General features: G+C 41.5%; 1 protein-coding gene across 1 annotated transcript; it reads left to right on the forward strand.

Annotated features, from left to right (window-relative positions):
* The first annotated feature begins 240 nt into the window (after positions 1 to 240).
* Positions 241 to 25,551, forward strand: fbxo36b (F-box protein 36b). The gene is made up of 4 exons (XM_034183984.1): positions 241 to 337; positions 15,301 to 15,409; positions 19,788 to 19,960; positions 25,095 to 25,551. Exons 1-4 carry the CDS (start codon positions 245 to 247, stop codon positions 25,365 to 25,367), a joined length of 648 nt encoding a protein of 215 aa, XP_034039875.1. The 5' UTR covers positions 241 to 244; the 3' UTR covers positions 25,368 to 25,551.

Here is a 25,551-nt window from a genome sequence, read left to right on the forward strand (position 1 = left end):
CAGAATATAATTTTAATGCTACTATTTTTTTCTGGTGCCTTAGTGTTTGCGAGTGCCTTATAGTTAAGGAACATTTAAAAAAAGTTTGATCTCTAATAGAACTACCAAAAGCAACCATATTTTTAATTTCACTTTGTTATATAGTGCTAGTCCCGTAGTGTTTAGATTTACAACGAGCTTTGAATTTTTATTTTTTTGGGGGGGGGCTGGTGTGCTGTTGCTGTGACAACGTAAACAAATAACAATGGCGTCTCTTTTAACAGAACCCTTGTTTGAAATCTCTGGACGGGCTCCTTGTGTTCGAGACTTTTATTATTTCACAGTCACCAAGTCAGAGGTAAGTGTTCAAAATATATTAACATTATTTAGAGATGCTACAGATTTAGAAACGCTAAAATTATACAGTGTAGTGACAGTCCCTGATTAAAACGTGTATCATTTCTCAATAAGCTTGTGTTTAATTTCACGTGTGGTCATATGAAAAATCAAGAAATTTTTCAAAAGTTCAAAGTGATCCACGAGCATTCCATTTTAGTTTCCTAGCAGCAAAATAATAAAAACACCGACAGTGAATAAACAAACTACAGTGTCTTGCCTCCCTTGGGCTTGTACACATTTTAATTTGTTTATGCCATTTTAAACAGGTAATTCAGGCTTCTCTGTATTAAAATTTCTAAAATTATTCTCTTTAAACTCGAACCGAAAGCAGCCTCTACAACTTGATATAAATTAAAGTATCAAAACCAAGATGATGCATAAGTGATGGTCCCCTTTGCTATAACTCACCTAAAAAATCTGTTTTATTGCCAGTTTTCTTGAGAAAAGTCGAGGATGGATACATGAACATTACCAAGTGAATATGTTTTGGACTGCATTAACATCAGTTATGAAGAACAAACTCAAGCCACATGGGTGTGCAGCGTCCCGCAAGCCCGGATGCCTGAGGAGAGTAGAAGGTGGCAGGGCGTTGTAACCATAAATGGACTGCATTTATATAGTGCTTTTCCATTTGCATCAGAAGCTCAAAGCACTTTACAATTATGCTTTGCATTCATACAGACACACACACACACACTTTACAATTATGCTTTGCATTCATACAGACGTACTCACACACACACTGATGTCAGGGTGCTGCCATGCAAAGCGCTTAATACACACCAGGAGCAACTAGTGGATTAAGGACCTTGCCCAAGAGCCCTAAGTGATTTTTGATCTGGCTGGGTTTTGAACCAAGGATTCTCTGGTCGGAAGCCTAATGCTTCCACTAGACCATCACCTCCCCTTAAAGTTTGTCAAAATCTCAGTGCACAGGGGTATGCAGCCCACTCTGAGTGCCAGTTTCCAAGCCTGGATAAATTAATCTCTAGGGTTGCGCCAGGAAGGGCATTCCTGTGTAAAAGAAGCCAACCAAACCACACAGAGTATAAATCAAAGTTCCATATCGGATCGGTCGAGGCCTGAGTTACTGAGTTAACAATGACCGGTGCTGTTGCCCATCAGGGTGCTGGAGGAAATTGGGGTATTTGCTGGCCGAAGAAAGGAGGAAAATGTGTCCAGAGACAGCCAGAGAAGAGGAAAACTAGAAGGGTGGAAGTGAGAGTTGGAACTGTGAATCTTGGCAGTATGACTGGTAAAGAGGAGAGCTTGGCTGACATGATGGAGAGGAGAATGGTAGATATTGTGTGTGCAAGAGACCAAGTGGAAGGGGAAGTAAGGTTAGGAACATAGGCAGTGTGTTCAAGTAATTGGTATCATGGTATAGTTAGGAAGAGAAATGGTGTTGGGTCATTTTAAAGGAAGAGCATGTTAAGAGTGTGTTGGAGATTGAGTGTCTGAAATTGAAGGTTTGATAATGAATATCATCAGTGCATATGCCCCACAGGTAGGTTGGGAGATAGAGAAAGAAGATTTCTGGAGTGACTTAGATGAGGTGGTGGACAGTGTGCCCAAGCATGAAAGAGTGGTAATAGGAACAGACTGCAATGGGCATTTGGTGAAGGGAACAGTGGTGTTGAAGAAGTAATGGGTAGATAGGGTATCACGGACAGGAATGTGGAAGGACAGATGGTAGTTGATTTTGCAAAAGGATGGAACAGGCTGTGGTGAATGCCTACTTTAAGAAAAGGGAGGAATACAGGGTGATCTATAAGAATGGAGGAAGGTGAACCAGGTGGACTACATTCTTTGTAGGAGATGGAAGCTAAAAGAAATTGGAGACTGTAAGGTGGTGGCAGGAGAGAGTGCAGCTAGAAGGAATCGGATGGGTGCTTGTATGATGACGTTAGAAGGAGGAAGATTGTTCTGTGAAATTTAGTGAGCAGGTGAGAAAGGCCACTGGTTGAGGGGGAAGCAATTTTGGATAACTGGAAAAGTACTGCAGATGTGGTGAGGGAAGACAGCTAAGAAGGTACATGGTGTGACAACTGGACAGTGGAAGGAAGACAAGGAGACCTGGTGGTGACATTCCAGTTGAGGCATAGGAATGTCTAGAAGAGGTGGCAGTAGAGCTTCTAACCAGATAGTTTAATAAATCTTGGAAAGTGAGAGGATGCCTGAGGAGTGGAGACAAGTGTGCTGGTTCATATTTTTTAAGACAAGGGTGATGTGCAGAGCTGCAGTAACTACAGAGGCATAAAGATGATCAGCCACAGCATGAAATTATGGGAAAGAGTAGGAGAAGCTGGACTTAGAAAACAGGTGAAGATCTGTGCGTAGCAATATGGCTTCATGCCGAGAAATAGCACTACAGATGCAATGTTTGCTCTGAGAATACTGATGGAGAGTATAGAGAAGGCCAGAAGGAGTTACATTGTGTATTTGTGGATTAAGAGAAAGCTTATGAGAGGGTGCCAAGAGAAGAGTTGTGGTATTGTCTGAGAGTCTGGAGTGGCAGAGAAGTGTGTGAGGGTAGTGCGGGACATGTTACAAGGAGTGTGACAGTGGTGAGATGCGCAATAGGAATGACAGACTCGTTCAAAGTGGGGGTGGGATTACACCGAGGATCGGCTTTGAGTCCTTTCTTGTTCACAGTGGTGATAGGCATGTTGATGGATGAGATCAGACAGGACTCTCCATGGACTATGTTTGCAGATGACATAGAGAGAGCCGGTTGAGTCTAGCCTGGAGAGGTGGATATAAAGTGCATCTGGATGTACTCACCGTGCTTCTCTTTTTTATGTTACAGCCTTATTCCAAAATGGAGTAAATTAATTTTTTCCCCCTCAAAATTCTACTTACAACACCCCATAGTTTTAATAAAAAAAAAAAAGAGAAAGAAATCACATGTACATGAGTATTCACACCGTTTGCTCAATACTTTGTTGATGCACCTTTTGTAGCAATTCGCTGTTTTGCAGTTGTGAATTTCATGCTGTCTCGCAGCCTGTGACTTAGCGAGGGGTTGGTTTCAGCAGCATTCCGGTTTCGGTCACAATGTAAACACATCTTTTGAAGTATGGAGAACAAGACAACATTGGGGCACAGCAGAAGTTCATCACATGTGCTATACCTCTGCTAGATAACCCACTCAACCTGGGAGAACTTGTCATCATCATAATCGCTCGTGAACTTGCTGAATTGACCACATCCACATCCTTGCTAGCCATTGTTTACATGGCTTTGGAATGCTGGAACTCTGCTGGCACCGTGATGCATTCTGGGAAGCACAGGGGGCCGCCAGAGAGATTATGGGAAACATTAAAGCAGTGAGTTACAGCCTCAAGTCTTCTTGAATATGATGCCACAAGCTTGGCGCACCTATCATTGGGCAGTTTTGCCCATTCCTCTTTGTAGCACCTCTCAAGCTCCATCAGGTTGGATGGGATTTTCAGCAATTTTCAGATCTCTCCAGAGATGTTCAATTTGATTTCAGGTCTGGCCTCTGGCTGGGAGACTCAAGGACATTCACAGAGTTGCCCTGAAGCCACTCCTTTGATATCTTGGCTATGTGCTTTGGGCCATTGTCCTGCTGAAAGATGAACCGTTGCACCCAGTCTGAGGTCAAGAGCACTCTGGAGCAGGTTTTCAACCAGGATGTCTCTGTACATTCCTGCATTCCTCTTTCCCTCCATCCTGACTAGTCTCCCAGTCCCTGCCGCTGAAAAACATCGCCACAGCATGATGCTGCACCACCACCATGTTTCACTGTAGGGATGGTGCCTGGTTTCCTCCAAACTTGACACCTGGCATTCATGCCAAAGAGTTCAATGTTTGTGTCACCAGACCAGAGAATTTTGTTTCTCATGGTCTGAGAGTCCTTCAGATGCCTTTTGACAAACTCCAGGGGGGCTGCCATGTTCCTTTTACTAAGGAGTGGCTTATGTCTGGCCACTCTACCATACAGACCTGATTGGTGGATTGCTGCAGAGATGGTTGTCTTTCTGGAAGGTTCTCCTCTCTCCACAGAGGAATGCTGGAGCTCTGACAGACCATCAGGTTCTTGGTCACCTCCCTGACTAAGGCCCTTTTCCCCTGATTGCTCAGTTTAGATGGGTGGCCAGCTCAAGGAAAACTCCTGGTGGGTCTGAACTTCCACTTACAGATGATGGAGTTGACTGTGCACATTGGGACCTTCAAAGCAACAGAAATGATTCTGTATCCTTCCCCAATTTGTTCCTCGAGACAATCCTGTCTCAGAGGTCTACAGACAATTCCTTTAACTTCATGCTTTTGTGAAATCCGAGGAATGGGGGTCTAGGGCCCATGGGGCCCCAGAAACCAAATTAATTTTGCATCTAATGATGCATTTTCAGCATCTCTTGCAAAAAAAAAAAAAAAAAAAAAAAAAAAAAAAAAAATCTCAAAAGAAGCACATATTTAAATTATCCTTGATTCAGACTTTAATTTAAACTCTCACCAATAATGTTGAAATAACACAATATGACTTTCCTTTTAATTGTAAACCGAATCATGCATTAACTCAGAACAATTAAACTGGACTGAAAAGACTGATAAAGCATTTCAGAAACCACAGCTAAAGCATGCATTTTGAAAATCACGGTAAAATATCAGTAACATACCTTATAGTAAAAAAATCACTTATATTCTTATGTAAATTCCTGTAAATCCATTCAAAGCCACAGTGTGTTTTTTTTTCCAATGAAAGGAAGTCTGTATTAATAAAAAAGCCACATAATCTTGTCTGAAATCCAGCACAATGTTTATTTTCCAGGGAGAAAAAAAAAAAATTCTTAGCATGTTTCCTGATGGCACAAGACACCATCAATATGCATGTCGTACACACCCTTCACCCCAGATTAGCATGAACAAAAGGCTCAGCCTTTGCCTTGGTGATGAACTGTAAACATTTTCCATTTTAGAGTAATGGCTTCCTGCTTGGTCAATAGTCTGTGAGGTCAAACTGATGGAGTGCGACCTCAGAAGTGTCAGATTTCTAGCTCATGTGTCAAACTCCATTTCCTTACTTGTGATCCTGAGGTTCTGTAGGACTATTGAGACAAAAGTGAATTAATGTGTTAATTTAGGTTGCCTTCCTCAGTGATATAAAGCCTGTATGGTCCAAGCGTCTTATATTTTTGTGCAATAGATTATGCAGCTACTTGTGCAGCCATAATTTTTTACGAAATGGTTAAAAGTCAACTATGAATGACTTTTTCATTCATAGTTCTTTAATACCCAGGGTGACGTCCTCAAAGTATCATCCAATTATCATCCCAGATCATGCCCCTCTTAATGTCGATATAAAATTTATACTCAACAAAAATATAAACGCAACACTTTTGATTTTGCTCCCATTTTGTATGAGATGAACTCAAAGATCTAAAACTTTTGCCACATATACAATATCACCATTTCTCTCAAATATTGTTCACAAACTAGTCTAAATCTGTGATAGTGAGCACTTCTCCTTTGCTGAGATAATCCATCTCACCTCACAGGTGTGCCATATCAAGATGCTGATTAGACACCATGATTAGTGCACAGGTGTGCCTTAGACTGCCCACAATAAAAGGCCACTCTGAAAGGTGCAGTTTTGTTTTATTGGGGGGGGGGGGGAGGGGGGGGATACCAGTCAGTATCTGGTGTGACCACCATTTGCCTCATGCAGTGCAACACATCTCCTTCGCATCATCCGTGAAGAGAACACCTCTCCAACGTGCCAAACGCCAGTGAATGTGAGCATTTGCCCACTCAAGTCGGTTTCGACGACGAACTGGAGTCAGGTCGAGACCCCAATGAGGACGACGAGCATGCAGATGAGCTTCCCTGAGACGGTTTCTGACAGTTTGTGCAGAAATTCTTTGGTTATGCAAACCGATTGTTTCAGTAGCTGTCCGAGTGGCTGGTCTCAGATGATCTTGGAGGTGAACATGCTGGATGTGGAGGTCCTGGGCTGGTGTGGTTAACACGTGGTCTGCGGTTGTGAGGCTGGTTGGATGTACTGCCAAATTCTCTTAAACGCCTTTGGAGACAGCTTATGGTAGAGAAATGAACATTCAAGACACGAGCAAACAGCTCTGGTTGACATTCCTGCTGTCAGTATGCCAATTGCACGCTCCCTCAAATCTTGCGACATCTGTGGCATTGTGCTGTGTGATAAAACTGCACCTTTCAGAGTGGCCTTTTATTGTGGGCAGTCTAAGGCACACCTGTGCACTAATCATGGTGTCTAATCAGCATCTTGATATGGCACACCTGTGAGGTGGATGGATTATCTCAGCAAAGGACAAGTGCTCACTATCACAGATTTAGACTGGTTTGTGAACAATATTTGAGGGAAATGGTGATATTGTGTATGTGGAAAAAGTTTTAGATCTTTGAGTTCATCTCATACAAAATGGGAGCAAAACCAAAAGTGTTGCGTTTATATTTTTGTTGTCTCTCCATGGAAGTTCAATACTTTATTACTATCTGACGACAAGTTTAATAGTTTCATTGCTTATGCAATTGATGATTTTTTGGTCCTTAATAAAAATGATTCTATTTCCTCCTCTCTATTATGGGAATCGCTTAAAGCTTATCTCTGTGGCCAAATTAGTTCTTATTCGGCATACCTTAACAGAAGCTGAAGGATATTATTAACTGAACTTCCTATTAAAATTGAGAATGCTGATAGACAAAATGCAATGAATCCATTGCAGAGTTTACAGAAACAGCGACAGGTCTTACAGACTGAATTGGACCTCCTCACAACATCTGATGCAGAACATCTTTTAATTCGTTCTCTGGTGGTTTATTATGAACATGGTGAAAAGCCAAGTAGACTTCTGGCACATCAACTGAAATGTCGGGCTGGCTCTCGACTAATTTCTCAAATTAAGGATTCATCTGGCAGTCTTATTTCAGACCCTGTATCTGTCAATGAGTTTTAAATTTTTTTCTTACTCCTCTCTTTATGAATCTGAATCATTGCCAGAGGCAGTTGATATGACTTCCTTCCTTCAAAATCTTGACATTTCTACTGTTGACCCACTGATTGTTCATAGGCTTGATGCACCCCTATGCTAAAATGAAATTATGCTTTGCAGACTAACAAGGCACCAGGCCCTGATGGGGCTTCTACTGATTTTTTTTTTATTAAAAAGTTCATGAATAAGTTGGTATCTCTCCTTCTGGTTGTCTATAATGAATCATTAGAATGTGGCTCATTGCCCCTCCACTCTAACCCATGCATCTGTACCACTCCTACTGAAGAGGGATAACGACCCCACATCATGTGAATCTGATAGACCTCAGTCTCTTCTTAATGAGGATCTTAAGATTTTGGCTAAAGCGTTAGCAACTCGCCTTGAAACAGTTCTTCCTGAAATTGTATCACAGGAACAAAATGGCTTCATTAAGGGGCATCAGTTGTTTTTAACGTCTATACACTATTTAATGCAGTTTTTTCTACACACTCTTCTTCTGTTCCTGAGGTGGTTATCTCACTCTATGCAGAGAAAGCACTTTATTTTGTCGAGTGGAATTACCTCTTGCTGTACTAAACAGATTCAGTTTTGGGGAGAAGTTTGTGTCTTGTATTAGGTTTCTTTATACCGCCCCAGTGTCCCCAGGCCAGTGTCCTCTCAAATAATACCCAGTCCAGTTATTTTACATTATTTCTGAGTACTAGATAGGGCTATCCTCTTTCCCCTCTCCTTTTCGCTTTGGTCATAGAACCTCTTTCAATTTCATTAAGTTCCCTCTGTTGTGTGGACCGCTGAAGAGGAGGTACTGCTGGCCCACCACCACCAGATGGCGCCCTGCTTGGAGTGCGGGCTCCAAGCACGAGAGGGCGTTGGAGCCGCTGGAGGTGACAGCTGTCATCTATCAACACCAGCTGTCACCCATCACCACCACTACAAAGACCGGACTGCAACTCCACCTCCTCGCCGAGAAATCAGCTACCATTCAGGTAATTTTCTCTGCTGACTCAAAACATTGAGTATTAATCTGAACTTCTTTGCAGCCGTTTTCCTGGTGTGTCCTTATCTGTGGGATTGGCGTTTGGTGTGATCAGCGACGGCTTTGCCTCACACCCCAAACCAGATAAGTGGTGAAACAGGAGCTGCACAAGTGTATGATTGGAGGTGGAGGTGCTCCCTCCTAACTAAACACTGACTGTGGGATTACTGAGTGTGCGAACTCACACTCATCAGGACTGTCTCTGTTTTCTGCCAGCAGTACCGGGTCTGACTGCTGAAGACAGCGGCCACCTGGGGCGCAGGGCTTGGCGGCTCCGGTGTTCTTCAGCTCCGTTGGTGGTGAAAGCTGTGTGGGGATCCGGCTCTTCTCTCGCCAGGCGTCTTCTATCGTCGAGCCTGCCCACACGTCACCTGGTGTATGAGTGACAGTCCACCATATTGTTATTGTCTGTACGTCGTTGTGCGATTCACAACATTAAATTGTTACTTTTGGCTTATCCATTGTCCGTTCATTAACGCCCCCTGTTGTGGGTCCGTGTCACGACACTTTCACAACACCCTCCCTGCATTTCACGGCATTGTTTGTTCTGGTATTGAACTTAAATTATCCTTGTATGCAGATGACTTTCTTTTATATTTATCCGATCCACCAATTACCGTATTCATCCAATTTTGTCTTTGTTGCAGAGGTTTGGTTCATTTTCAGGCTATATAATCAATCTATTAAACATAATAATAAGAAACAGCTTTATTAATTAAAAAGTGAATGTTACCCTGTAAATTTTTTTAGCCCTGTCACTCAACCAATCTGATATTACTTTCAAACTCAGCCCATCTGGGTTTAAATATTTGGGGATTACTTACTTTACCATCCCAATTTTGTTCCCCTGGTTGCCCCAAGCAGATTTTCAGAGGTGGTACTCTCTCCCCTCGTCACTAATAGGCAAAATTAATATAGTCAAGATGACCATCTTGCCCACATACATCTTTTCATTTCAGTGCATCCCTTTGTTCTTACCAAAGCATTTTTTTAAATCATCACATCAAATTATTTCTTCATTCCTGTGGGGTGGTAAAGTCCCCAAATTGGGACTATCTTTACTGCAAATGTGAACATCTAATGTGGTCTTACCCTGCCAAGTGTTCTTTTATATTGCTGGTCTTCATATATTCACAAATTGATCAACTGGCTTCACGCACCTGAGATATTGCAGTGCATCTGGAAAATATTCACAGCTCTTCACTTTTTCTGCATTTTGTTATGTTGCAGCCTTATTCTAAAATGGATTAAATTCATTTTTCCCTCAAAATTCTACAGACAATATGATAATAATGACAATATGAAAAAAGTTTTTTTTTTTTTTGATTTATACAAATTTATTAAAAATAAAAAAAAACCTAAGAAATCACATGTACAACTATTCACACCTTTGCCATGAAGCTCAAAACTGAGCTCAGGTGTATCCTCTTTCCACTTATAATTCAGATGTTTCTACAGCTTAATTCTAGTCCACCTGGGTAAATTCAGTAATTGGACATAATTTGGAAAGGCACACACCTGTCCACATATAAGATCCCACATTTGACAGCATATGTCAGAGCACAAACCAAGCATCAAGTTAAAGGAACTGTCTGTAGAACTCTGAGACAGGATTGTCTCAAGGCACAAATCTGGGGAAGGGTACAGAAACGTTTCTGCTGCTTTGAAGTTCCAGTGAGCACAGTGACCTCCGTCATCTGTAAATGGAAGCATTTTGGATCCACCAGGACTCTTTCTAGAGCTGGCCACCCATCTAGGTGATCGTCGACTAACACCCAGCATTCCTCTTTGGAGAGAGGAGAATCTTCCAGAAAGGCAACCATCTCTGCAGCAATCCACCAATCAGGTCTGTATGGAAGCCACTCCTTAGGCACATGGCAGCCCACCAGGAGTTTGCCAAAAGGCAACTAAAGGACTCTCAGACCATGAGAAACAAAATTCTCTTGTCTGATGTGACAAAAATTGAACTCTTTGGCGTGAAATGTCAGGCGTCATGTTTGGAGGAAACCAGGCACCATCCCTACAGTGAAGCATGGTGGTGGCAGCATCATGCTGTGGAGATGTTTTTCAGCAGCAGGAACTGGGAGACTAGTCAGGATTGAGGGAATGAAGAATACAGCAATGTAAAGAGACATCCTGGATGAAAACCTGCTCCAGAGCGCTCTTGACCTCAGACTGGGGCGATGAATCATCCTTTCAGCCGGATAATGACCCAAAGCAGACAGCCATGATATCAAAGGAGTGGCATCAGGACAACTCTGTCAATGTCTTTGAGTGGCCCAGCCAGAGCCCAGACCTGAATCTGATTGAAGTTCTCTGGAGAGATCTGAAAATGGCTGTGCACCAATGCTCCCCATCCAACCTGATGGAGCTTGAGAGGTGTTGCAAAAAGGAATGGGCAAAACTTCCGAAAGATGGGTGTTCCAGGTTTGTGGCATCATATTCAAGAAGACTTGAGGCTGTAATTGCTGCCAAAGGTGCATCAACAATGCATTGAGCAAAGGGTGTGAATACTTTTTTTTTAATGTAAATTTGAAAAAAAAAGTTTTTCATGTTGTCATTGTGGGGTATTGTGGGTAGAATTTTGAGGGGAAAAAATAATTTAATCCATTTTGGAACAAGGCTGTAACATAACAAAATGTGTAAAAAGTGAAGCTCTGAATACTTTCCAGATGATCAGAGACCTTTACAAAGATAGTGTCTTTATTAGTTTTTCTGATTTGTCTTCAAATTTTAGTTTACCTGCATCCCAATAATTTCTTTATTTTCAAATTAGACATTGTGCATTTTCACTCCCTGCTAAACAACCATGAGCTGCCCTTCTGACCCTTGGATTTAAACACAAATCACATATCTAGTATATATGGTGATCTCATGGCTCTTGACACCCATTTGGTAACCAAAATTGGGACAGTGAGCTTGGTATTGAGCTGACAAATCAATGGTGGGACAAGGCTGTGCTTAGTATTCACTCAAAAACCCTGTGCCAGGTTACAACCTACACCCCTGGCAAAAATTATGGAATCACCGGCCTCGGAGGATGTTCATTCAGTTGTTTAATTTTGTAGAAAAAAAGCAGATCACAGACATGACACAAAACTAAAGTCATTTCAAATGGCGACTTTCTGGCTTTAAGAAACACTATAAGAAATCAAGAAAAAAAGATTGTGGCAGTCAGTAACGGTTACTTTTTTAGACCAAGCAGAGGAAAAAAATATGGAATCACTCAATTCTGAGGAAAAAATTATGGAATCACCCTGTAAATTTTCATCCCCAAAACTAACACCTGCATCATATCAGATCTGCTTGTTAGTCTGCATCTAAAAAGGAGTGAACACACCTTGGAGAGCTGTTGCACCAAGTGGACTGACATGAATCATGGCTCCAACACGAGAGATGTCAACTGAAACAAAGGAGAGGATTATCAAACTCTTAAAAGAGAGTAAATCATCACGCAGTGTTGCAAAAGATGTTGGTTGTTCACAGTCAGCTGTGTCTAAACTCTGGACCAAATACAAACAACATGGGAAGGTTGTTAAAGGCAAACATACTGGTAGACCAAGGAAGACAAAGCGTCAAGACAGAAAACTTAAAGCAATATGTCTCAAAAATAAAAAAATGTACAACAAAACAAATGAGGAACGAATGGGAGGAAACTGGAGTCAACGTCTGTGACTGAACTGTAAGAAACCGCCTAAAGGAAATGGGATTTACATACAGAAAAGCTAAACGAAAGGCATCATTAACACCTAAACAGAAAAAAACAAGGTTACAATGGGCTAAGGAAAAGCAATTGTGGACTGTGGATGACTGGATGAAAGTCATATTCAGTGATGAATCTCGAATCTGCATTGGGCAAGGTGATGATGCTGGAACTTTTGTTTCGTGCCTTTCCAATGAGATTTATAAAGATGACTGCCTGAAGAGAACATGTAAATTTCCACAGTCATTGATGATATGGGGCTGCATGTCAGGTAAAGGCACTGGGGAGATGGCTGTCATTACATCATCAATAAATGCACAAGTTTATGTTGATATTTTGGACAATTGAAAGGATGTTTGGGGATGATGAAATCATTTTTCAAGATGATAATGCATCTTGCCATAGAGCAAAAACTGCAAAAACATTCCTTGCAAAAAGACACATAGGGTCAATGTCACGGCATAGGGTCAATGTCAATGAGCAGATCTGATTTGATGCAGGTGTTAATTTGGGGGATGAAAATTTACAGGGTGATTCCATATTTTTTTCCTCAGAATTGAGTGATTCCATATTTTTTTCCTCTGCTTGGTCTAAAAAAGTAACCGTTACTGCCACAATCTTTTTTTCTTGATTTCTTATAGTGTTTCTTAAAGCCAGAAAGTTGCCATTTGAAATGACTTTAGTTTTGTGTCATGTCTGTGATCTGCTTTTTTTCTACAAAATTAAACAACTGAATGAACATCCTCTGAGGCCGGTGATTCCATAATTTTTGCCAGGGGTTGTATACAGTTCAAGGTATTAAAAAGAGGCCACTTTCAAAGTCTGATCATCTTCAAACCACTTATCCAGGATCGGGGTCGCAGGGGCAACATCTCCACAAGTTATCTCAAACTTCCCTTTCCCAGGCCACATTATCCACTTCTGACTAGGGGATCTGAGGCATTCCCAGACCAGTGTGGAGATATAATCTCTTCAACTAGTCCTGGGTCTTCGCCGGGGACTCATCCTAGATCAACATGCCTAGAACGCCTCCCTTTCAAAGTCTTGTTTATCTAAAATTTATCCTAACATATTGAACCAGTGTGACAGATGTCATGTCTCTCCTTGCACTTTGAGCTGCATATTTTTCCATTTGTCCAGGCTTTATAAGTTTTGGAGTGATTTCTTTTTTATTTTATCTGAGGTTTTAGGTACTCTGATACAATTGGACCCTTTCAATGCTAGAATTGGGGTTCCATCTGTTCCCCTCAAGATACACTCCTTGCAATATGAAATACTTGCTTTTACTTCCCTTTAGGCGAGACGTTGTATCCTACTCTGGAAGTCACTCAATCCTCCACCTGTTTCTTTATGGCTTAAGGATCTTATGCAATTTCTTCATGTGGAAAAGATTCTTTAACTATTAAAGGATGTTCTGCTACATTTTTTGATTATTATCAGGCTTGGTGGTCAGAAACGGTTGCACACAAATGCAGGACTCAGAAAAGTAGCTCTGTATGTAAAATCAGTTTACTGAAACAGCAAACAGGGTCCAGTTTGCAACAAGGCAGTCCAACAAGAGCAAAAGTACAGCTAACATCAGGCTTAGACGTGGAAGAATAAACAGGCAGGTGGTCATACACATGAGGAGGCTAGCAGGATGAGGAAACAGAGCTGGAGAGAAGGCACAAGGTGCATCAATCTGGCGAGGAACCAGTGAACCTTATATAACCCCAGGTGATGAGCTCCAAATTAGGAACAGGTGTGCATGTTAAGCACTAGAACGAGGGTGGGGCCAGAGAGAGTGAAACGCCCACCACCAAGAACCAAGAGAAAGATGAGAGAGATAGAGACAGACAGACCCAAGCAGGAAAAAACCCAGCAAAAGAATAAAAACACAAAGAAAACCAATGAACAAAAAATTAACAAAACAGACCAGAAAATAAACAGACAGCATTACAAAATCTCAAACCCTGACCCTGGTATCCTTTCATTAAATACTTCAAGTTATTACCAACTCAGAGTTCAGTTTAACTTCAATTTTTATGATGATTCTTATACTCACTGGATTACGTTTGTAATTTCAGACTTTTTTTTTTACTTGATTTTTTTCCTCTCTTTTTTTCCATTTATGTCCATTTTGTGCAGAGATGCTGTTCATGATTTTGTATATTCTGTTCCGTAAAAAGGAAAAATTAGAGAATCTAATGTTATTTTGATTTGACATTGTGTTTGTTCTCTTCAAAACAAACAAACAAACAAACAAACAAAAAGGTTTCAAATGAGGACCTCACTCGTGCAGATGCAGAAATGTTGCCTTGATGCCTTGGCATGATTATTTAGGACACAAACCCCTGCAGTGGTTATTCAGAAGGATTTACAAGTACTACCATCAATTTCTTGAATCTTTCGACATCATCCATGCTGTTTGAAGAAGCATTCATCTTATTTAGATGACAGTAAATAAGATGAATGGAATGAACTTGTTGGCCCAATGAAAATTTGACATTGTAAAGAAAAACTGAAGTAACCCCGTCTTGTAACAGTTATTTGAAATAAAGTTGTATGGAAGCAAAATGGACATTGCATTCCAGTAACTATATTAAAAATTGAAGTCTGGCTGACATACTGTTGGCCATTGGACAGATTTCAGCCTTTCACAAACCTATCGCTATTGCCGTTATATTTGCCTATATGAAAACTTTTACATACATATTAGTACATATTCTTAATTATATTAGCCAAGTTTGACTCATACTAGAGCAATATATGGGGGGGGGGGGTTATGAATGTCACACCACCCATAAACAATCTATCTATGGGTAACAGAGAGAAGGCTTCCTGTGCAAGTGAAACTCAGCCACACTTGCCTACGCTCAGTTTAAAGTTTCCAGTTCACCTAACCTGCATGTCTTTGGAATTGGAAAGAAGCCAGATCATCCAGAGAAAACACCTGAGGACACAAGGTGAACATGCAAAGTCCACATAGAAAGAACCAGGCAGGTGGGATCCCACCACCTTCTGGCTGTGAGGAAAATGTGCTAACCACTAAGCCACCGTGCTTCATATCGCACAGGTCCTAATCAGCCTTAAGTACCTTACTGTGCAGTCTCAAAAATGAAGGTCTCCTTTGTGTACAAAAGGCAAAAAGGGCTGATCTTGTTGAGTACCTTTGAATCCAGACTTTAAACACCTCTAATGGTCTTTTTCAGGTGATATGGAGATGGTGGAAGATATCAATAAGAAAAGTTCACAGGAACATGAGGCCCGGAGAGCAGAGGGAGTCTCATCAAGAATTTCTGGATGACAGTCAGTTACAGAGTAAGAAAGTCATATTGTCATAAGAAAGTCATAAAAGCTAAAGCATGAAAACTTTTATGGTTCTACTACAAGTACTGGAGGGTCAACTGTATAACACAAATGTACTGTATAATAGTATTCAGTACTAAGTAAGTTCTTGTGCATTGATGGTCTGGATAGTGTGGAGTGCAGTGTTTCTGCATTTATGTCCTCAAAAGATGCATAGATAAATCCGGTGTGTGCCCTGTTGGTGCATAAGAACAGGGCATTTTATTGCCTTAGGGATCCCATTCTGATTGAATCTGATCAGAATTGGCTCATAAAGATTTTTTTTAGCCAGTATGGGATAAATTAAACCAGATTCACAAATAAATAAATAAACAAACATAACTGGCCTGTTGTTTTTTGCACTGTGCTGTGTGACGGGCCACCAGTCTATCAAAGGGCCTACACATATAGAAAAACACATTCACACTCTCACAGAGTCACCAATATACCTAACCTGGACGATTTCAGGAATTGAGGGAAGCAGGAGCACCTGGAGGGAAGCCACACAAATATGTGCAAGCTCCACACAGAAAGGACCAGGTTGGAAGTGAAACTGGGATCCTCTCGCTGCGATGCATCAGTGCTCACCACTAAGCGAGTGGTGCCCTAAAAGCTGTCCATGGAATTAAACAGAAGAAAATTGTTTGTGTTTTGCCCCTGCTTTAAGTTGTGACATGGGCTCAGTCAATCATTCCTAAAGTGACAGATTACTTCACCTAAGTTGATACCTAAATAGCACATGGTATAAAGCGCATAGGGCAAGTACCGTATTTTCCAGAGTATAAGTCATGGTCTTTTTACTAGTTTTGGAAGTCCTGTGGCTTTTAGTTTCATGTGACTTATATACAGGAAAAAAAAAAAAAAATCACAATTCACGACCATGAATTTTCTTTATATTTGAAATGAGAAAAACACCATTAAACTGCCTTTTCATTTGAAGAAACGAGAGAGGTGGGAACATCCTAACAGGATTGATTACTTTCAGCACGCATTTAAAACGGAGTCAGGTCACACTTAATGCTGCGTTTACACATAACGATGACAAGTCACGAATGCTACGAAGTATACATTCTTGGCCGCTGATCACAAATGTGATGATTCGGGGCAGAGGCGTCAGGTGTCCTCATGAACTGCTGCAACCTGTTACCACACGTTCTGTTTAATGGCACGCGTTGCTGACAAATTATAATAATTCAGGAACCATTACGCATGGTAAAGAATAATGTTCTACGCTATTGCACGTAGAAATGCATTGTTACGTTCTGTCACGTTGTGAATGAGGCGAATTGTCTCCACACACACACACCCATATTCATCCATCAGCTGCTGAACAATTCAGATTGCTCCAGTTTGCTCCTCAAAATCTACAGCAGAAGAACTGATTGCATGCTTAGTTGGGCTCTGTGCTGTGGAGTGACGCAGAGAGGAAGAGAAGAGCCAGACAGAGCCAGATGTGTGGCTCCACGCGGCTCTCGTCTCACTTGTTTTCCTAAACATCAGACACAGCAGCAGCAGGTGGAACACCTACAGGAGCATGCTGAGGAGCATGTCACGTCATGCACGTCAGAGAAGAACGCTGTCGCGCTCTATTAAGGATCCCCACCAATCAAGACAGATCAACATGCTCAGTTGCGACCTCCACGACATGAGGAGAAATGAGGGTGGTGCGTGACATTCGTGGAAGATTTTTTTAACAGCCAAAAACATGCTCCACGAAAATCATGAATATCATGCACCATTAACAAACCTATTCAGATGTGTTAAGTCACATTAAGAATGTCAGGAATGTGTCAAGAATGACGCAAATATGACATTCATAATGCGTCCTGCCTATATGTGAATGCAGCATAAAGTGTTCTTTAAATGAGTGATCATGATGCCATTATTATTTTGAGCTTTTCCTCATGTCAGGCTCCAGATAAAATACAATTAGCAGTCATACTCACTTCAAGCAAATATGAATCAATGTCCCTATCAAACAGAAAAGAGTGCTGTCTAATGACGCAAAGAACTGCACTGTAAAAACGCACACAAACGGACGTTCATGTCTGTGTCTGTGTGTGTGTGCTCACAGAAATGAACAGATGTTCATGTGTGTGTGCGCGCATGTGCTCACAGAAATGAACAGATGTCTATGTCTGTGTGTGTGTATGTGCCGTTATGGTGCAAATGAACAGACGTTCATTTCCACAGCAGAGTAACGTCAACATAAAACAGATGAATGTGCTGTGAGCTGATTTAAAACTGAACTGTTCCACATAGAATCCAACTGAGACCAGAGCTGGATTTGAAAGGTCCGTGTGATAATCCACCATTAATTATTAAATGAGGACGAGGAAAGGTCTCAAATGGCTGACTGCACTCTGGAAAGAGACTCAAATAAAACAGTCTGTTCTCTGATCACAAAACCACGTCCCGGAGGGTCTATAGCTGGGAAGATCCACGAAAAGAGCCTGGTGCCCATCCAGGCTCGGGGAAACCACCCACGAAGCGACCCGCCTGTACCTTCCTCTGTCGGGAGAGGAAGCAACGGGGCGACTGCTCCCCAGCCATTGCACGAGCTCAGTGCCGCTTCTCATCCAAAGTTACTGTGTGGCAAGTTGCAACAAATCTGTCCCAAGATGCCATTCTTCAGAAAGGAGAGGTCATATATCAGGAACAACCAAAATATGATCACAAAGAAAAGAAAAAAAAACACAAACAAACAAATGTTCTTTGTTCTGAAGAAATACTGTTGTTTTTTACTGGAAGATCACACTTTTAACAAGAAGAAAATTAATGTTTATTTTATAAATGTACTAAAAAAGGAGTTCTAATCCAATTACATTTGTTCAGCAAATCTGATTAGTTAATCGTGTGAGATTTCAGACCATAAAATATCGCATTGATGGTGGCCAAATATTCGACCGTATCACATTTAATGTATTACTCTGCGCCCTGACTGCATTGCTACGTAGATGTCATTAATGGCGCTGTCAGCTGAGAGCGAAAGAAATTAGTGCAGCAATGATGATGCCAAAATGGGTGAATTTAATCTATCATGCAAAAGCATTGATGTGGATTCTGATACAGAATTACTCAATGCAGTTGATGACATGGAGAAATCTGTGGATCTGCTCACAGAATTTCCTGTTTGGCATGTTGCTACGGTAAGCTTCATCGATCGAATTACTTACAGAAAAATAAACCGTGCAAACAATGGAATTGGATTAGAATGAGAATAACCCCCTTTGTGTCTAATGATTTGCGAATGTAAATGCTGGATTATGGTCGCAAATATCCATTTTACAAACTCAATTTGCGACCATAAAATCCAGCATTAATGTCTGCAAATCAACAGACACAACAGGGTTATTCCCTAATTTAAATTCCGTTGTACGTTTACCCCATATGATCGTCTGTTCAGCAGCTGAAAGAAGCAATTTACTCACATTTTGTGCCCTTATAGTGACATTAAGTAGCTCGTTAGCTGTGCTCCTTAACACTGTGTGTGCCTTATAAATGAATAATACGATGATTAAATCCATTTTGCTTCTTCTTGCATGAAGTGATAAATGCAACTTATACCTCGGCATGACTTATATACATTTTTTCTTCTCTTAAAGAGGCATTTTTGGACCAATGCAACTTATACTCCAGAAAATACTTTACATTTATGGTGTGTCTAACTATCCTCCTGAGAACCGAGGAAAAAAATATCTTTCAATTTAACTTTTTTTTGTCCACTACAGGTTTTCTGTTGCTCATGGACCATCCCAGGGCAAGAAAAATAGTGTAAAAATATGGCACAAAGCAGCGTTTTCAAACTGCTTATTTAAGCCGTGCAATCTGAATATTACGCTAGACAACATAAAAACCTGACTCTAGACCAGTTTTCTCAGTACAGTTGGTTTCTACTTGAAAAAGTATGTTTCATATTTTCTTTTGTAATGCCAAGCTTTGCAAAATGTTAATGGTGGCTTAAGATGGCACGGCTGTTTGCCTGGGCGGTTGCTCTCCAGGACCCAGGGTGGCTCTGCGGTGTGGTGCGCCTGACCTGACCTGCTCTATTCTGACTGTCAATAGAAATACACCAGCTCTGCACCTGGTTACACCTTATTTTAAGACAACATATCAATGGTCACACAGAGGGGTGAAAGTACATTTCCTATTTAAGTAACATGAATCGCTGGGTATAAAGTGACAGTTTTATCGGTTGGAAACATTCAGTGGTAGCTGAGCTGCACTGTGCCGGGTGTAATGTACGGCCCTCAGTGTGCTAAAGGTTAAGTGATGTGCATTCAATATTGTTCTCATTTGCTGATGACAGTGTCTTCAACAGTTAAAGTTAGAGGTTCTTTTCCCGCCCCAGGTGAGGTCAACATGGTTTTTGGTCATCGAATATTAGAGTACACCAAGGGTTTGTGCCGAGGCCAGTTTGATTATCTGTCACGGCTGCCTGACTCCATCCTTCTCCACCTGTTAACTTACCTGCAGCTTGAGGATGTGGGACAGCTTGGGCGAACCTCTCGCCAGTTCAGACAGGTGAGTTTGAGCAACACGAATGGTTTTGTGTTCAGTAGATTTTTGAATCCAGAAGTACAACATCAATGAGCAAATCTGATGCGTGAAGGAGAAATTGATCCAAAGGTGAACTGAAAATTGAGATTCAGACAAATTTAACTCAATACCACTGGTTACAAACCATGGAAATCAGTTATATATCATGTGCACGCAATAAGATTTGCAGCACGATACTTTAATTTTTTTTTCCCCTATTTTATCCTATTTTAGTCTGGCTGGTCCAGTACTCTGTGCACATGGTGTGCACCCTGGAAAGTGGGTTCTTTTCATCTTAACTTTTTTGTTTTTTCTGGTTTTTTTTGTTTTTTTTTTTTACATAGTTTCAGCTGCTCTTATTTGGGTTTTCAGCATGAGAAACATGCTGCTTCTTCTCCACACAGTTTTTATGGACATCTGGTGGACTTTGGCCACAGGTGAGTCAGTTTTTTTTTTTTTTTTTTTTTTTTTACCTTTGGCTGATCGTGTTTTGGAAGTACAAATATGGCGTGTTTAGTTAACTAGTGGTTACGCTTTGGGCTTGAGACCCGAAGATTCTCTGTTTAAACCCCAGCCAGACCAGACAATCACTAAGAGCCATTGTGCAAGGTCCCTAATACCCTGGGTTGCTCCCATTGTGTAGTGAGTGCCTTACAGTTGCTATATTCAGTGAGTATTTAGACTCCTCTAGCGACTCTCGAGAGCACTTTGCATGGTAGCCCCCTGACATCGGTGGATGATTGTGGGGCATCATTGAGCTTCCGATTCAGATGGAAAAGCGCGATATAAATGCAGTCTGTGTACCTGTGTGTGGGCACCTGTGCTGCATTCTGTGTGTCACTCTGCTGGCAATGACATCTGTGTAACACCTTGCATTGTGCACAATGATGTAATTGTGGAAATACAGCAGCCATTCCATCTCAGACAATTGGACACTGCAATACAACTGGCAAAATGCACATTTGTGTTGCATCATGTAGCAGGTAGCTGCAATAAAAGTGAATATAGGAATATACACACAAAAAAGAACATAAACAATCAGCCAAAAAAAAGTCTGAACAAATTGCAGGAGTGAGGTTGGTGCAACAAGTGATGGCAAAATTGAAAAAGTTTTCCAGAAAGATTCACAAGGAAAAATCACATGCCCTGTCCGAAACAGGACCTGTTTACATCTTCAACTGTTCCATTTGATTTGCTCTCATCTGTGCGTGAACAGGAGCACAAGGATATGGATTTGAATTGCATTGTTTTGATTCACAATCAACATTCAAATGACAATTTTTTTTTTTTAATTGCATTATTTATAGCTTCCATGTACTGTGATTCAGCGGCTGACTGTGGGAAAGTGTTTTTTTATGCAGAGTTCAAATAAGCAGCAGCTGTGAGTCATGATGCAGGGTAGTTAATGGATTGAGGAACAGGAAGTTGTGTGGGAGAAAGAAAATTTCCAAAACAAGTCAGACAGACCTTGCGACAGACTGGCATCCTGTCCTGGGTGTACCCCGCCTCGCGCTCTATGACTGCTGGGATAGGCTCCAGCCCCCGCGACCCTTGATTGGACTAAGCAGTTGAAGATGAATGAGTGTGTGTGTGTGTGTGTGTGTGTGTCAGACAGAATGGAGTCATGTCAAAGGCAGAAAAGATGACTGAGATTATAAAAAGTACCTGTTACATATACATGTAAAAAAAAAAGGAACATCATCAAAAAGTTATTTCAGAAAGTGAAAATTGTACAGTGAGGCAAATAAGTATTTGACCCGCTGTCGATTTTATGTCAGGATTTGGTATATGCTTGTGTTTGATTTTAGTTCATTTAAGTGTGCTATGGGTGTTTATTATCTTGTTGGTCTCTTTTGTGCTCGGGTTTTCTCTGTCCCTATCTCTCTTCTCTGTCCTTTGGTGTTTGGTGGTGGGTGTGTCACTCTGTCTGACTACACCCTTGTTCTGGTGCTTTCCACACACCTGTTCCTAATCTGTAGCTCATCACCTCGGTGTATATAAGCTCCAGTGGTTGCACTTGTCTCTCACCAGATTGATCCCCCTTGTGCCTTCTCTCCAGCTTTGTTCTTGTGTTTTCTCGTCCTGCCAGTCTCATCGTGTTTTTGGATCACCTGCCTGTTTGTTTGACCACGCTCTTGCCTGATGATTTTTGTACTGTTGCTTCTCCTGGACTCCCTTACCGTGTACCAACCCCAGCTAAGTTCTTTATTAAACCGTTTTAGTCGACACAGCTGTGTTTTCGAGTACTGCAGTTGTGTCCAGCCATTTCTGTCCATGTTTAATATTTATAAGTTTTCTCATCTACAAAGAATGGAGAGGTCTGTATTTTTTTGTTGTAGGTACAGTTCAACTGTGAGAGACAGAATCTAAAAAAAAAAAAAAAAAAAAAAAAAAATTCATAACATCACATTGACTACGTTTACATGCAGCCAATAACCCTTTCATAACTGGAATACGATTAACAATAATCCGGTTGCGCACGGCCATGTAAACACCCGCAAAAAACCGAATATGCTCATATTCTGGTTTTTAAAAACCCGACTAAGACCCCTGGGTTACTCCTTTTCTAACCCGAATATCAGGTCATATAACCACGCATCGGGATATCCCCATAGAAAGGAACATTATTTTGTGTTCTGCGCATGTTCTATCTGCGAGGAATCTTGGTCTTTTGATTACGGCAACTACTTGTATGCGGCGCGCGCAGCCCACCAGAAACCACAGAAGCAGAGATAAACAGCGCATTGTGTTCTGCGTCCTTATCAGGCGGGCCGGTTGCGGCACCGGTCGGCATATCACCGCGATTGCTCTGCCTCCGATGCGCTTACCGTGTCTGCGGGCTCGGTAAACGCCGCAGTGGACCACTCTCACCGCCCCCCTCTCTTCTGTGCGTAGCTGCGCCAAATCTGGCAACAGGTCCAGAGACTACGCTCGCTGTTTTGATGCGGAGGCAGCCCGCAGGAGAGAAAAATGAGAAAATGCTAATGCCTGTTTGAGAAAAGTGTGTAGTGAGGGGTTTTACACGAAGCAGGATTTGCACGAACGGCAGACCAAATCAAGCACCGGTGGAAGATGTGCGTCGCTGTTTAGATGGGGATATTCCAAATGATACCACTGACCATGTATACAGGAGTAACTCTGTCCGCTTAAGCATGTAAATGGGTTATTCCTAATGATTCAGAAACCAGAATATTGACCTTAACCCGAATATTAACGGCATGTAAACGTAGTCAGTGTATGATTTTTAAATAATTGCATGAAATAAGTATTTGATACAATAGGAAAAACAAACCTTAATATTTGGTACAGAAACCTTTGTTTGCAATTACAGAGGTCAGATGTTTCCTGTAGTTCTTGACCAAGTTTGCACACTGCAGCAGGGATTTTGGTCCACTCCTCCATACAGATCTCCAGATCTTTCAGGTTTTGAGTTTCAGCTCCCTCCAAAGATTTTCTATTGAGTTCAGGTCTGGAGACTGCCTCAGCCACTCCAGGACCCTGAAATGCTTTTTATGGAGCCCCTCCTTAGTTGCCCTGGCTGTGTGTTTGGGGTCATTGTCATGCTGGAAGACCCAGCCATGAACCATCTTCAATGCTCTTACTGAGGGAAGGAGGTTGTTTGCCAAAATCTTGCGATACATGACCCCATCCATCCTCCCTTCAATACAGTGCAGTCGTCTTGTCCCCTTTGCAGAAAAGCACGCCAAAAAATGATGTTTCCACCCTCATGCTTCACGGTTGGGACAGTGTTCTTGGGGTTGTTCGCATCCTCCAAACAGGGTGAGTGGAGTTGATAACAAAAAGCTCTATTTTGGCCTCATCTGACCACATGACCTTCTCCCATGTCTCCTCTGGATCATCCAGATGGTCACTGGTGATCTTCAAATGGGCCTGGACATGTGCTGGCTTGAGTAGGGGGACCTTGCTGCCCTGCAGGATTTTAAACCATGATGGCATAGTGTGTTACTAATGTAATCTTTGTGACTGTGGTCCCAGCTCTTTTCAGGTCATTGACCAGGTCCTCCCGTATAGTTCTGTGCTTTCCCAGAATCCTTACTCCTTGAGGCGAGATCTTGCACAGAGCCCCAGACCGAGGAAGCTTGACAGTCATCTTGTGTTTCTTCCATTTTCTAATAATTACCCCACCAGTTGTTGCCTTCTCACCAAGCTGCTTACCTGTTGTTGTGTAGCCCATCCCAGCCTTATGCAGGTCTATAATTTTGTCTGGGGTGTCCTTAGACAGCTCTTTGGTCTTGGCCATGGTGGATAAGTTGGAGTGTGATTGATTGAGTGTGTGGACAGGTATCGTTTATAGAGGTAATGGTTCAAACAGGTGCAATTAATACAGGTAAAGAGTGCAGAATAGGAGGGCTTCTTAAAGAAAAACTAACAGGTCTGTGAGAGCCAGAATTCTTGCTCGTTGGTAGGTGATCAAATACTTATTTCATGCAATAAAATGCAAATTAATTATTTAAAAATCATACAATGTGATTTTCTGATTTTTCTTTTTTGATTCTGTCTCTCACAGTTGAGCTGTAGCTAGTATGATATAAATTACAGACCTCTCCATTCTTTGTAGATGGGAAAACTTGCAAAATCAACAGTGGATCAAATACTTATTTGCCTCACTGTATATTTTGAGCCTGTATGTATAATGTTGACCCTGTGTGGATTAGAGAAGATCCCAAATAAATTCAAACTTGTGACCCAATTCTTGTTTTTTTAAAGTCAATAATGATGTGTGCTGTACAATCATTCCACCCTGTCAAAAGAGCGGTTCAAAGACCTCAAATAAAACCCCAAAATTAACATGATATTCATGCCCATGATGAGTGTATGTAAACCTCTGGCCACAACTGTACAATTATCAAAATAAAAATTACAGAATATATGAAATTTTCACTCCCTTAAATAACTGACAAAAAAAACTTTTTTCACAATATTCTAATTTTTGAGATGCTTCTGCACATTTTGCATTTAGTTTCTCTTGCAAAGATATTTTTGCATGTGAACTACAGTCATACTCTTAAAACTACGGGAACATTTCAGTAGATTGGATACAAAATGAGCTTTTCTGTTCACTCTAACAAAAATATCACCTTCATACTGTCCTCTTCAGTTGTGTGGGTCAGAGGAGTTCTGGGAGCAGGCGGTGCGGAGGCGCTTTAACACAGTCTCAGCTGAGGTGTCAGCTCTGGCCCTTGAGGTGGGTTGGCGCAGCATCTTCTTCACCAGCAAACTGCAGCTGCAGAAGCAGATCAGCAGGAGGCGGCTGAGCGCTAAGGAGCAACAGGAAGGAGACAACATTGACCCGGAAACAAGCGCAGAGGAGTCTCATGTTGACGTTATCACCGATGTAAGCGCTGTCGCTGATTTGAATACCACATTCTAGTACTGATCAGTTTTTTCTGTGTATCTGAGGCAGCAGAATCAGTTCAGAACAGTAAATGCAGATTTTACAAGAGGAGATTGTGGCCAGCATACACATAGTTAACAGGGTCATACTGTTTAAGATCAGTCTATCTACTGTTTATATCCTTGAAGATGTATCCGGATGTTAACCTACAACAACTGGA

The sequence above is a fragment of the Thalassophryne amazonica genome, chromosome 12 (genome assembly GCF_902500255.1).
Source record: "Thalassophryne amazonica chromosome 12, fThaAma1.1, whole genome shotgun sequence".
Classification (NCBI taxonomy): Eukaryota; Metazoa; Chordata; class Actinopteri; order Batrachoidiformes; family Batrachoididae; genus Thalassophryne; species Thalassophryne amazonica.

What these genes read in the sequence shown, in the direction of transcription:
- fbxo36b (XM_034183984.1), top strand. Translation starts at nt 245, where the DNA reads ATGGCGTCTCTTTTAACAGAACCCTTGTTTGAAATCTCTGGACGGGCT. An exon ending in TCACAGTCACCAAGTCAGAG is followed by an intron (nt 338 to 15,300) that starts GTAAGTGTTCAA and finishes GGTCTTTTTCAG; the next exon opens with GTGATATGGAGATGGTGGAA. An exon ending in GGATGACAGTCAGTTACAGA is followed by an intron (nt 15,410 to 19,787) that starts GTAAGAAAGTCA and finishes TTCCCGCCCCAG; the next exon opens with GTGAGGTCAACATGGTTTTT.